Genomic DNA, 12,832 nt, shown 5'->3' on the forward strand with positions numbered 1-12,832 from the left:
ATTTAGTACCATACTTAAAATGTGCAAAAGTCACGCAGACCATAGCTGTACACCCAAGAGGCCATTTTTTCCAGGCAATTTCAACTCCTTTTGCTGTAGCCTGAAGCCGGTATTAACAGCAATAGTAAGTGGATCACTGCGTGCTGTACACGACAGTGCTGAGGTGGGCAGTGCACAGCAGTCAGTGGTGGTATATCTAAATCTACAACTAAAGAAATATCCCAGGAGGGAAGCTTGTGAACGTACAAGGACTACCTTGGTGAGTCTAATCGGGACACAACAGGCCAGCAAGCTGTGCGTGGTCTGATGTTAAACTTCGGTTTTTAAAGTTTCAGTGGGAAGGTCTTGAAAGTATCTCGGTTATTAACAGATGAGAAAGCATTGGTTTAGTGAAGGTTGTATAGAATATCTAATACATTACAAAGCTGAAGAAAGGGATGTGGCCAGACACTTTGCTACTATTCCTTCTTTTGGAAGAAGAAGAAGAACTCTTGACAATTCGTCATGGATGGTGTTTCGGTTTCTTTGTCCATGCCTGCTCTCAACTTGGCCCTGCCATGCAATGCAAAGCAACTGCCAGGTGACAGAATAAAAGAGTAAATGTAGTTCAGACTGTGTGGATTTTATGTATATGTGACAAAATATATAACCCTGATCTTCATTTACACCAGAGATTTTTTACATCTCGCATGGAACAGGTTTTTTTCCCCACCACTGAGCTTTTTGTGGGCAAAAGCTGATAGAAACCTGGGAGTAATCCAGCTATACACACGCAAATAACAATAAGCATTAAAGAATGAAAAAAATTCTCTAATTAGAGAACTTGTATCTCTAATTATTTCAATCTAGTTCTAGTTCTCTTTTAGTGTGTTGACTGTTCCCTATAGTAAGCTTGCCGCTAAACGTTTCAAAATGTTGGAGACAGTTTCCAAACTCAGATGCACAAAGCGTATTGCCAAGTACCTAGAAAAATCTGCTGTATTTATGCACCTGTGCATAGTAGCAAATGTAAAGAGATCTTAGGTTACATTGCTGATGTTCAGGTTGCATGCATGTCCTCCTGCAGTGCTGCGCAGCCATCAAATACATGCATATACCTTTATGACATCTCTTGGGGTTAAGAGTTCGCCTCTGGGGACAGGTGAGCCTGACTGAATATGATATCCAACAACTTTGCAAAATTGTCATTGTTGTGGTTTCATACACCTCATTCCTGTATAGGGGGGGAAATTAATTTGCTTTCCACCCCCCAGAACTCATGTTGTTCCTAGGAGATAAGGATGTGACCAGTATTGCGCATTGTGGGATGTCTTGGCAATGAGAGACAAATATTTGTCCCCCTGCCAAAGAGAAAGCTGATTAAAAAAAAGAGAAGAGCTTTTTATATAAATATCACCTAATTATGTATTGCTCAGCAGTTACTGTTTTAGTGTTGACCTTTATAAACCAAAATGGAAAAAAAATTCCTTTTAATCCCCAAGCATCAAGTTGTTTAATGTATCATTTTTGCATACAAAAATTGGAGATAAGAGACATTTCAGTTATATTATTTTAAATATCTACAGTGTCCCAGCAAACTGGTGTGAATTATTTTAGTTATCTTAGTGAGTTAATTCCGAAACTTAACAAAGAGTTTTCAAGTAAAGGTACACTGAAACTTAAGTTAATAACAGAACATACCTCATTTCTGGTTCCTCTAGCAGAAACATCCTTCAAATATATTTATTCTGAAAACCCTAACAAGTGGAAAAAATAGTATCACGCTAAACAGAACAATCTTTTAATGTGTTCCAAGTGGTAATTTTTTTCTTATAAAGCCTTCATTTCGAAATCTGAACAAGTTTTCAGGGTGCTGCACCAAGCTGTCTCAGCGATAAAGGACTCTTGTAGAGTTTTAAGTCCAGCCACTTTCAGGGTATGTGGATTCTTCTGAAAACTGAATGCCCACAAAAATGTGCTTGCATTTAAAACAAAAAAAAAAGAATTAATGAACCACCAGGATTAGCTGAATTGACCTTGATCCCACAAGTTGATCTCCTTGGGTTCTGTGTGGGCTTGTGGTTAACATGAGGAGAACAGCTCTCCGTGCTGGGGACCACAGTCATGTCCCATGGCTGTTTTCATCTTACATTTGCATCAGCTGCATTCTCCCTTTTCTTTCCATTCATCTCTTAGACTGTGAATGAGACCAAAATGTGTTTTCTTTTTATCTCCCTTGAGGAAAAATGTGGTTTTTTCTTTATCTCTCTTGAGGAAAGCCTGACACAGTGATGAATGACATGGGAGCAGTGTTTCTTTCATCAAACTGGCATCACCAGAATGTCATCATGGCTTCTTATGTGATTAATTTCTTGTGAAAATATTTTACTTGAAAGTATGTGTTTTCTGTGGCTTCATTCTTACAGTACATTAAGTTGCACCCCAACCAGTAGCTGATTTTGTGTCTTTTTCATAGCGTTTTTTACAACTTGCATTGTAGCCCCAAGAAACTAATTTTGCTGCATCCTCAGGAATATGTTGTTTTATTTCAGCCAGATAAGCTCTTTGAGCTGCAACCTCTCTGATTATGTAGAAAACTGTTAAAATAAAGAAGTGTAAATCCTTCTTTCTTTCCCAGAGATTAGAAGGTATTTGAGCTTGCTGTATCATTTCTGGAGATAATGAATCACAGAGATGCAAAGATCTTGTTTTCAGACAAATCGGAAATATATTTAGACAAATATAATATTTATTAGCTAAGCCTATTAAGCTTGAATCAAATTTTATTCATTCATTGAATCACAACATTTATAGACATTCTCAGTCCGATAAGCTCTATCTTACGGGTTCTCTAAAGCAGGAACTTTTTGAGGGAGTTTGAATGTACCAGTTTAAACCCTAAATATTCTTAGTCTCTCCCTTTTGCAATTCCTTCCATCCTCTCCAAAGGGAAGAAGGAACCATCCCATGTCTGGATCCTAACCTGGAAGCAGCAGGTGTTTATGCTTTGTAAATCTTGAAGCCTTGAAAAGATTCATAGACCAGCATAAAAGAAATTGTTGCTGCAGCATATATTATTTATTTATCTGGGGATCCAAAATACCATTGCATCAGTTTTTTAATGTACTGTCTGCATGTCAGACATGAAGCTTGTGACAAATTGCAAATAGCAGTAGCAGAGCTGCCTGTTGGTGTTTTCAAAGCAACATGAAATGAATGACTTTTAAAGTAGTTAAAACATGAAGCGCAGGAACTGTAGTTTGTCTTGTTACCTTCTGCATATGTCTGTCCTTAGTAAGGTGTCTGCCCGTCAAAGCACTCGAGCTTATGTATTCTTAACTTTAAATATACAGGTAGTCCTAACTGGTACAGTAAGGTCCTGTTTCTCTTTTCCTCTCGCTGAGTCTGTAAGTCTAGTTTTCACTCCAGTATTTCCTTTCTGCTTCACTCTTGTCAGAAATAAACGTTCAGATGCTATTGTCTTCTTCCACAGTAAAGCCCCCCAAATTCTACCTGTATCCCCAGATCAGAGGAATATTTTTTTAAATAAAAGATCTCTGTGAAAGACCTTCAATCATAACCTTACCCAGACCTGTCCTCCACACAGATACCCACCTGCTGTGGTCGAGTCTGGATGGGCTGCAGAAGCCCCTGGGTTGCGTGCACTCCTCGCTTAGGGTTGCTCCGGTTCCTGCTGTCCTCTTACAGCCAGATCCCCTCTTCTGGCTCTGCACTTAGCTCCTGGAGGGAGGCAATTTTTTGCCAAACTTTCTGTTGCCTGGGACCGTTCGCTTCAGTGACGGGACAACTCCCTTTTCTGTAGTTATTTTCTACATGGCGGTTAAACCAAAAGGAATTTTTTCAAGCACACAGTCTTTATCCTTCACGAGCATAAGAGCAATACAGATTTTTGGGAGAATAATAAATAGATTCTAACTGCCCTTGTCACTTCTTTGTTCAAGCAGGTTGGTTTCTAACTTTTTTTGCTGCTTCTGGTGTTGGGGGTCTTAAAGGATACATTTACTTCAGATAAACAGTTTTACAGGACCTAGAACCTAGCTAGCTTGAATGCATCTGAACGGCAGCTTTTATCTTAGAAAGGGTGGCAGATATGACTCATTAGTAAGTCAGTTTTGCTGAGCAGCTGTCTGCATAATTCTTCCAGTCTTTAATCTCAAGAAGCAAAGAAAAGTCCTCTTCCCTGAACGTATAGGTATACACACACATATATATATGTATGCACACACATAAAATTTACATACGTAGTCTGTTTGTAATGCATATTTAGAAATAGAAATGTATTTCAATATGTTTCTACATGTTTTTAGTTCAAGTAGATTGTGAACATAGGGTGACAAGAGTTCTTCAATTCTTCAACGTGTTGGGTACTAGTCTCCAGTGCAGATTACAGTCATATGTTGTGCAAACTAAAAAGAAAAACATGGAGTCACAGAATTATAATACAAACATCATTGCAATCTCTTTCAACAGCAAGGCTCAAAAGCATGTGCTTTTGGAGGCTGGAGAGTTGTTTGCCAAGTGTTAAAAGCATCCTAGTGTCCCTCTGAACAAAGAACTAGGATTTCCATTCTTTGTAAACCAAAGCTGAAATAAAAACGCAGGACTCATGCAGTAGCTGGGCCATATGAGATTTATCATTATACTGGAGAGTGAGAGATTGCTCTTGTCAAATGGCAGCAGGACAGTGAAGGAGGAAATCCAGGCTGAGAAATGAGTTTCCAGAAACTTTGAGGCATATCTGACTTTTTGACATTGCTTGTTAAATGATTGCCAGGAAGCACGAGCTAGGTCCTGACAAGCTGGGTAACGAAAGACTGCACGCTCGTATTTTATCAGAAGCATAATTTAAGGTGCTTCTATTTTAATCTTTGGATAGAAAAGCTGAGAGTAATGAAGTGTTGTGTTACATCATTTCATAAAAGTAAAGTGACTGGAAGATGGTACAAAAGCACGTATTAAGAGCCTGGTGTGGAACAAGGAGGTGACTATTAGGACGACTGGCTTGGCACATACTCGTTTCTGCCTGATCCCTGTATGAGACAGTGGTAGACTACCAGAGGCTAGCCTTCTCAGTTTATAACCTCTCTGTATTGCCCCTGTGGACCCCTGCTTACTGAATGTAGCTCTGCTGCCAACAGGCTGGCTTTTGTCCGTCACCTCCATTGACTCCTTGCAGGGTCAGAGGACCAGAGGTTGAAATCCCTGACCTAGGAGAATTGTCTTCTGTTTTCACAGAATGACTGTGCTGTTTGAAAGGCTGTTTTATCTCTTGTTTTGACAGAAAAAAGTCACAAAATTCTGTGTCTTAATCTGCAAAGGTAGCTCAGCGTGGCCTCTATGGACAGATATCTGTATGAATGCAGGGATGTGAGAATACAAAACTGAGCAATGTATTTAGCAGAAAGTGTTTCTAAATTATATAGGAAATGAAAAGCTGACGTTCAATTAAAATGAGATTTTATATTATCACTCTCCTTTTCCCAGTGTTCTGATTTAAAGCAAAAAAGTACAGCCTGAATGCACTGCTTATGTGTCAATGGAGCTCGGGTCCTGTTTTTGAAAGTAAGGCAGGTCATGCCTGGCCTATCCATTCTGGGCTCAGGCGTCTCTGCCTCTTTTCTCTGGTGGTCCATTAAAGCTTATTCCCAAAGATGGGTGTAAAGCCAGGTAGCTTGCATGTAGTACAAGTTAGGACTTGCACTTACTTAGACACAACTCATGCCTGTCCTAAGGTACAGTACAGAGCTAGCCTAAGAATCCACGTAACTTAAAAAATGGGAATTAAGTTCCTAAAATTTTTAGATATTTGAAAATTTTATCTCAGTTCTTTTTAAAAAAACCCACATTTTCACCATTATAAAGACAGACAATTAAAGAAGAGCAAATGGTGAAAAACCTATTACTTTTACTCTAGCCATATAATATTATTGTTAAAATCATTGCACACTGAGGCCTTGATTGGGTGCCATGTGCTGCGTGACCCCTCCTCTGCTCAGTCCTCAGTCATCTCATCTTAAAGAACTAGTAGACAAATGCTCTGGAAGAAGGTAAGGCAAGTGAAATAATCTACATAGTTTAAGAATTGAAACTGTCCAATCCCTATTCTAATGCTGTCTGGTTCTGTAGTACTGAAGTGAAACTGGTTTTTAAGTCAGAATTTAGTTTGTATATGGAATAAAAATAAGAAAAACTAGAAAAATTGCCACTGAGGTGGTCAGTAAACTTTAATACTGTAATTTTTTGAAAGTCAAGAAATTCCCGTGTTAAGATCACACAAAGTGTTTACAAGCTGCAACATGTAATAAATGTACAGATTATATAGAGTTTTCATGATTCTAACTGTTTCGAGACTCAAAATGCACAGAGTTACTATCACTATTGTATAAGTTAGGGTAAGCTGAAGGGCTCAGGTGACAGAAGTTATGAAGGAAGGAAAGAATGACTGTGACAAATGAAGTGGTTGTGCTTGCTCTAGTAGTAAGGCATCAGTCAAGAAAAAAGGCTGAAGACCAAGAATAAAGTGGCAGAGAAAATGGAATCTATCACCACTGACAATGAATAGCATGCTTTTTGAACACTGAGGGTGAGATCCTGGCCCTTAGTGAAGTTAGTGGAAACCTGCTGCATGAGCCCGGGTTTTTATTCCGGGCTAAGGAAATGCTAATATCCAATATTCCAGGTAAGTTTGTGCAGTGGACGTAGTCAGAAAGAAGATGCTACCCTGAAATTAGTACCCTGAAAGGTACATATGTTAGGAGTTATGCTATATATTATTTTCTTTTAAAATTATGCTTGGGAATAGTCTTAGATGAGGATCTGCTCATAGGCACTGACCAAACTAAGAAGAAAAGACGTCCTCTGATCCAAAGAACTGAAAATGCAGTTACCCCTCCCGAAAAATCTGCAGGCAGCATTCGAAGACTTTATGAGATAGTAGTATTGATCTCAGTAAACCAGCAACCTTACCTAACTGTCATCTTTGTTAGTAAGGAAGACTCTTACAGAAGACTGAAGGAATATCATGCAGCAGCTTTGTTAGTGTTTAAGGCTGGCTCCTCCCAAACATGGGAACAGTGCAGGAGAAAGCATAATAGCGTGTGTTTGGAAACTTTATAACCCAGTGATGAAGAAGGCATCATCTGGCCCTTTATGACTAAAACTGTGTTTAAAACAATCGATAAGGTAAATCAGTAAAGGTACAAAGAAAGTCAATGAGAAATACTGGCAATAAAAAATTACTACTTATATACAATATTCAACAGATTTATTTAAATAGCTAAATATATTATTTAATAAGAAAGAGGCTTTAATTCGGAAGAAAGAGGCGGCTGATGGGTCTATAAGATCATTAATTTCTTGAAGGAGACAAATAAGAAATTGCTATTCAAGTGTTTCTCATAACATAAGAACTTACAAAATTACTTTGAAGCACATAAAAATCTCAAAAGGGAAATGCTTTTTAAACGATCCACAAGTAAATTGCAGAACTTACTGCCACAGAATGACTTGGCTCCCAAAATACAAGTGAGCTCCAAAAGTAGTTAGATAAATTCATGGTAAAATGATCCACCCAAACCTATCTGAACACCGTGATGCAGATGCAGCCTCCCACTCAGAAAGTCCCTAAAACTGTGCTTAGTTAGAAGCTAGGAGGTTGTATGAAGAGAAAGCATCACTTGCCCGCTTGCCCTGATTCTTTTCCTAATTAGCAGTTGGCAAAAATCAGAGACATAATAATAGCAGCTAATTGTCTTTTGTTGCCATCTGTTGTGTTTTGTTAAGTCTGACCCAACAGAGTAGTTTTGGGTTAAGTTGTATCTTTTTTCCTGGAAGTCTGTAAGTACAGTATAGTGCAATTAAGAAATACATAGCTGTAATGGATCTTCGAGCATTTTAGATTGGCACACCTTTCACATAAAAGACGTTGAGGTAGTACGGCTTCGAAAATGTGTAGTGATGACATAAAGCTCTGAAAACATTTTACATCTGGATCTGTATAAAACTTGGTCTTGCCAGACTGCCTGAGCAGGTGCGTTGCTCTGGGTAGTGTGTTCATCCAGTACAATAAACTGTAATAAAACATGAACGACCCCATAAAATTATATTGATCCAGTGCTTTACCATATGATGTCCTCACTGGAGAGCATGTTCCCATTTGCAGGTACAAGGACTTGTGGTGAAAGTTCTTAGTCCACTGAAATGAAACTACTCAAAATGTATTCAGTAGGCTTTATAATGCAGCACACCGGGGTTTATAAGTCAAAGGAATATCTGTATTGCGTAAATTATAAAATCAATACAAGGGATGGTTTCCACATGCTGTTTAGTCTGTATGTCCCTTCCTACAGTAATGTAAACACCTGTCAGCATCCGTGCTGCTGTATTTACTATTGCCAAGCTGTATGTGATGTACAAATGTAGAAGAAGCTTTATTCTTCCAACGCAAAGGAAAATTAAACTCTCTTCCCCTTCCCTTTCCCCATCCTTTCTCCTTCCTCAGTAGGACTGAAAATTCCACATCTTTGATGTCTGCCTTTCTAGTGTTTTTAAAAAAAAGTTAAAATGAAAAGAGTTGAAGGTAGAGAAGATAACAGTGTAAAGTCTATGTAAAGATACCCCAGCTGGCCTTCTGTTGACAACCCTGGATGTTGAAAATGGCGTAGGTGTGGCAGCAAGATCCCTGTGGCTGTGGAGATGCAGCTGTGGACTTTAAAATGGCTACTTTGTGCATCTGAGCTTTGAAAATGGTAAACTGGAAATGGTGGATTGAAGTTGAGATCCCGTCATGAAATATCGATGGCCTGGTTAATGCAGTGGTGGCATTTTGTCATTTCTGTCCAGATCAACTGACTTCCATGGGCACTGTTTAGAAACAAAGATGTTTTCATTTGCAAATCATCAGTGTATTTTGGGATTGAAAAAATTATTGCTACTGCACAACACCGTTCCTCTGCAACAGTCTGCCCACACGGAAAACCATTCTGGTCTGCCCTATTGCTGAATATCTTTATGTGCATAATCATGGTTGGCCAACTCGCCAAGCAGAAACTATTAGTTAGTTAAAATGTTCATTTTAGCTTTGCAGTATTGCTTCCTCTGTTGTTCTTTTGTTAAACACCAATTATTATTCTAAGGATCATGATTATGAAATAAGTCCTGTTTTAAAGTTTCGGAATGAAATGATAACTTACATTCCTTAAAATATTTATTGCAAGTTTAAAAATATTTTTTCTTGATGTGTACTGTTTAACTCAAATACTGGTATATATCTGCAATAGAGATATAACTAAACAGGAATACTTTTTGTGATAAGAATTTACAGTAGGTGACTGCTGAAATAGGAAATGTTTCATATTTCTCGAGACTATGAAAATGTCACTAGTGGCAAGCTTGTTCATTTTAGCTGCTAGAACTGAATTTTTCAAGAACGACACTTATGAAGTATATAGTTGTATGAACTTAGAGGTACACGTTTGATATTTGACTCTGAATTTTTTATTAATATAGTGAAAGTTTTATAACCGTAAGTGTAATTGTTAATCATTAATTATTGAATTATCTGTTCTACAGAAGTGTTTTAATTAATTGGAGTTCATTTGATCCAAAACAATGCATGGGCATTTTTTCTTGGCGTTTTAAAATGACTGTGTTTTAAGAAGTACATTTGCTTGCCTAACTCAATAGAGGAATATTTTGGGAAACTCTCATTGTAAATCTTTATCTAATGCATATTTTTCTTCACCAAATAGTTGAAGCAGTAAAAATAATTGTGTTTGCCATCTAGCTAAGGTGATGCTCTTACTGATATTGTGGATTTTGCATTCTCCTTAGTGGTCTGGAGTTCACAGCTCGGCTGCGTACTGAAGTGCTTGGGGTGTCTGCTGAAGATTAAATTGTAGCCTGACTGAATGATAAAACTTGAGCAGAGCAACGCTGATCCTTTTCCGGTTTATTGCTTGGATGAAATAAGTGATTTAATCAATATACTGTGTATTGTATGTTAATACCATTGTTTCATGAATATTGACAAAAATCTTTTTAAACTTGCAGCAAGTAGTGGCAGCAATAAATGCAGGAATCATACCTTTAGGAAACACAACTACTCAGATCAGTCACTGGGACTTGGGAAGTTCCTTCTTCTTTGCTGGCACTGTTATTACCACCATAGGTAGGACACAGCTTATTATCTTTTCATAGTAAATGAGCTGAAACTCTTTTGATTTCCAGTGTGTACATATATTTGTTAATGGTAAATCTTCCAAATCTTCTGGTTTAAAGTAGAGAGTTACTTTTTAGCTGCAGGGGCAGAAATTATAGCTGTCTGTAAGGATCCCTAGCTGAGTAAATGATTCTTCTGTAGAAGAAAAATGTTGCTGTATATTTCTGCGAGGTGACTAGAAGAGGTTGTGGAAACATTTTCTGGGGGGAATCTGGTCAACTGTGTAATCACAAGTGTTAAATAGGGCATGATTTAAAGCACATGTGCATTAAACCTTGACTGAGATGTATGGAATTTCAAGTCTGTGTAATCCCATTCTGCATTGTTGTTTTCTCTAAATTCTGAAAAAGATGAGAACATGGAAAAGATTCACTTCAGCTTAATTTAATCAGTCATGAGTGTTGTATTGACAGGCAGATGTACATTCAAAGGCTTGCTTTGAGGTTTCTGTTGCATTCAGAGAAGTCCAAAGCTGTAGGGTGATTTATCCGTGCTCACAAGCCCAGGGAGTTTTCTGGATCCTTTCTGCATTTGAGAGCCACGGTCCCTCTGAGCAGGTGTGAATAGGAGCAGCGTTTGATTTTTCAGTTTCTTCCCTTTGACTACAATATAGCGCACATGGTATACAGTTCAAAGATGTAGGGTAGCTCACAGATCATAGAAGGGGCATCCACAAAGGTGGCTGGAAATTTGAAGAAGCAATCAAATGAGAAAAATTTAAGACCTACATTATGAGAGTAATGTATATGGAATTGTAGCACTGTTACAATAATTATCTCTATGTAATATTTATAAGCATATTGTGATGGAAGGGGATGTTCTTTCAAGTGTTACATGTACCTTTGTTCCTTCTTTATGTAGAAGTGCATGAGTACTATATTTTTTGTGTGTTTGAGTACTTACATGTCTATATAGAAGTCTTATGTTTATGTGTAATATTTTTTCACATCTAGAATAACTGAAACACAGGTTTAGTGAAAACAGAGTGAAACTTTTACCACCCCGAGGTTCGTAACAAACAATGATTTTATAGTAGTAGGTCCACAAGGTAGTAAAAAAACAAGTATTGAAAATTGTAATTTTCACAGATTATAATCACGAAAAGCAAGAACCTTGAAAGGATAGCTTTATGATCAGTCTTATGTTATCCTCTTCTGACAGCACAAAACTTTATGTTGTAAGTAAGTATCCATGGTCCTGTAGAAAGTGCTTACTCTTTGTTTCAGTTCCAAATGAGGATAAAAGTTAATGTATGACAAATGTTCAAGGAATTAAATGATTCAAAAATTATTTTAAAGCAGTGGAACATTTTGTTTCACTATTTTGTTTCTAAGTAAAACTAAGGCTTTTCTAAATAAAAATGTTTCCTGATTTAATTTATTGACCTGATTCAACTGAAAAATGTGTGAGTCCTGCTTAGAGGAGAGAGAGGGATCTGCAAAAGCATCCAGGCCACAGATCCGCTGTCCCCAAGAGGCAAGATAACCCAATAGGAAATACATTTGAAAATTAATATTTCAGGTGATTTCTGCAAACCAGAGTCGTCAGAATCAGGTCAGAGTAGGCAACTGTAAATATTTATTTCAGGTTTTGTGATAGAAAACTGAGAAAATCTAGGGGAAAAAAACTTCCGTAAAATATTTTGGCTTTGGACTAACTGTGTTTTTCATCAGAGACCCTTTCTGATGGGAAGCTCCCAGTCAGTTGCAGTTTTAAGCTTTGTTTCTTAGGACCTGAGGACAGCATGCCTACATGAAAGCCATAGTGTGGTTGGCATTGTCTTACTGCTACGAACCATCTTCCCGATGGTTCACAGGGCTTGCAGTGTGACAGCAGGCGGAGCTGTCATGAAAAGCCCTTGGAATTGTGACTTTCCTGGTAAAATGGTGACAAGCGTAAAAGTTGGGTGTTCTTTCCCTTATTTTTTATATTATTACGTGCCATCAAGTGATTTTGTGTTCAGAGCAGTATCTTTTCATATATGAGTAACCTTTTGAAAATGAAGGCATTCCTTCCAATTAGGGGGCATATGGTTATCATGTAACTTGATATTTTAATTTCTCAAGCGGAGAAAATGCGGTTTATGAGCATCTCCAGAGAGTTGCCATAGGTTTCAGCCAAACACTACAGATATTCTCTATAGACAAAGAGAGGACCTTATAAATTCATAAAACAACTTTACAGAAATAATTTGTAAAAGTGATTTTATGAATATGAATAACATTTATAAATATTATGTCCTCTAGACTGTATACCTTAGACTGTATTCTTATACCTTAAGAAGTACTTGAATAGAAGAAAAAAAGATTACTACCATTTAGAGAAAATGATAGCTTCCCAGTGTTGCAGCAGATTCTCTAACTTTCCAAACCTCTTATTACTATAATTTTACCTTATCATTTAGCCCACACTCCTCCTGGTGATATCTCGGAATCTAAGAAATTCAAATGGAACCAAGAGTTTATTTATGGATAGTGTTTCCCAAACCTTTCTTTAATGACAGTAGCACTTGGATCCCACAAGTATTCGGTTCCTGGGGAGAGGGGATAATAAATAAAGCCTTTAGCACTTCCCTAAGCAATGTTATTGGTTTACAGTTACTGTTATTATTGT

At 37.7% G+C, this 12,832-nt stretch overlaps 1 protein-coding gene across 4 annotated transcripts in view; it reads left to right on the plus strand.

Moving 5' to 3' along the window:
- Positions 1–12,832, plus strand: part of KCNK2 (potassium two pore domain channel subfamily K member 2) — a 141,210-nt gene that overhangs the window by 66,136 nt on the left and 62,242 nt on the right. For all 4 annotated transcript variants that reach the window (XM_076334568.1, XM_076334567.1, XM_076334570.1 and 1 more), the window contains one exon: positions 10,051–10,168. In XM_076334568.1, coding sequence (XP_076190683.1) covers positions 10,051–10,168 — 118 coding nt within the window. The remainder of the gene's footprint in view (positions 1–10,050; positions 10,169–12,832) is intronic.

The sequence above is a fragment of the Aptenodytes patagonicus genome, chromosome 3 (genome assembly GCF_965638725.1).
Source record: "Aptenodytes patagonicus chromosome 3, bAptPat1.pri.cur, whole genome shotgun sequence".
Taxonomy (NCBI): Eukaryota; Metazoa; Chordata; class Aves; order Sphenisciformes; family Spheniscidae; genus Aptenodytes; species Aptenodytes patagonicus.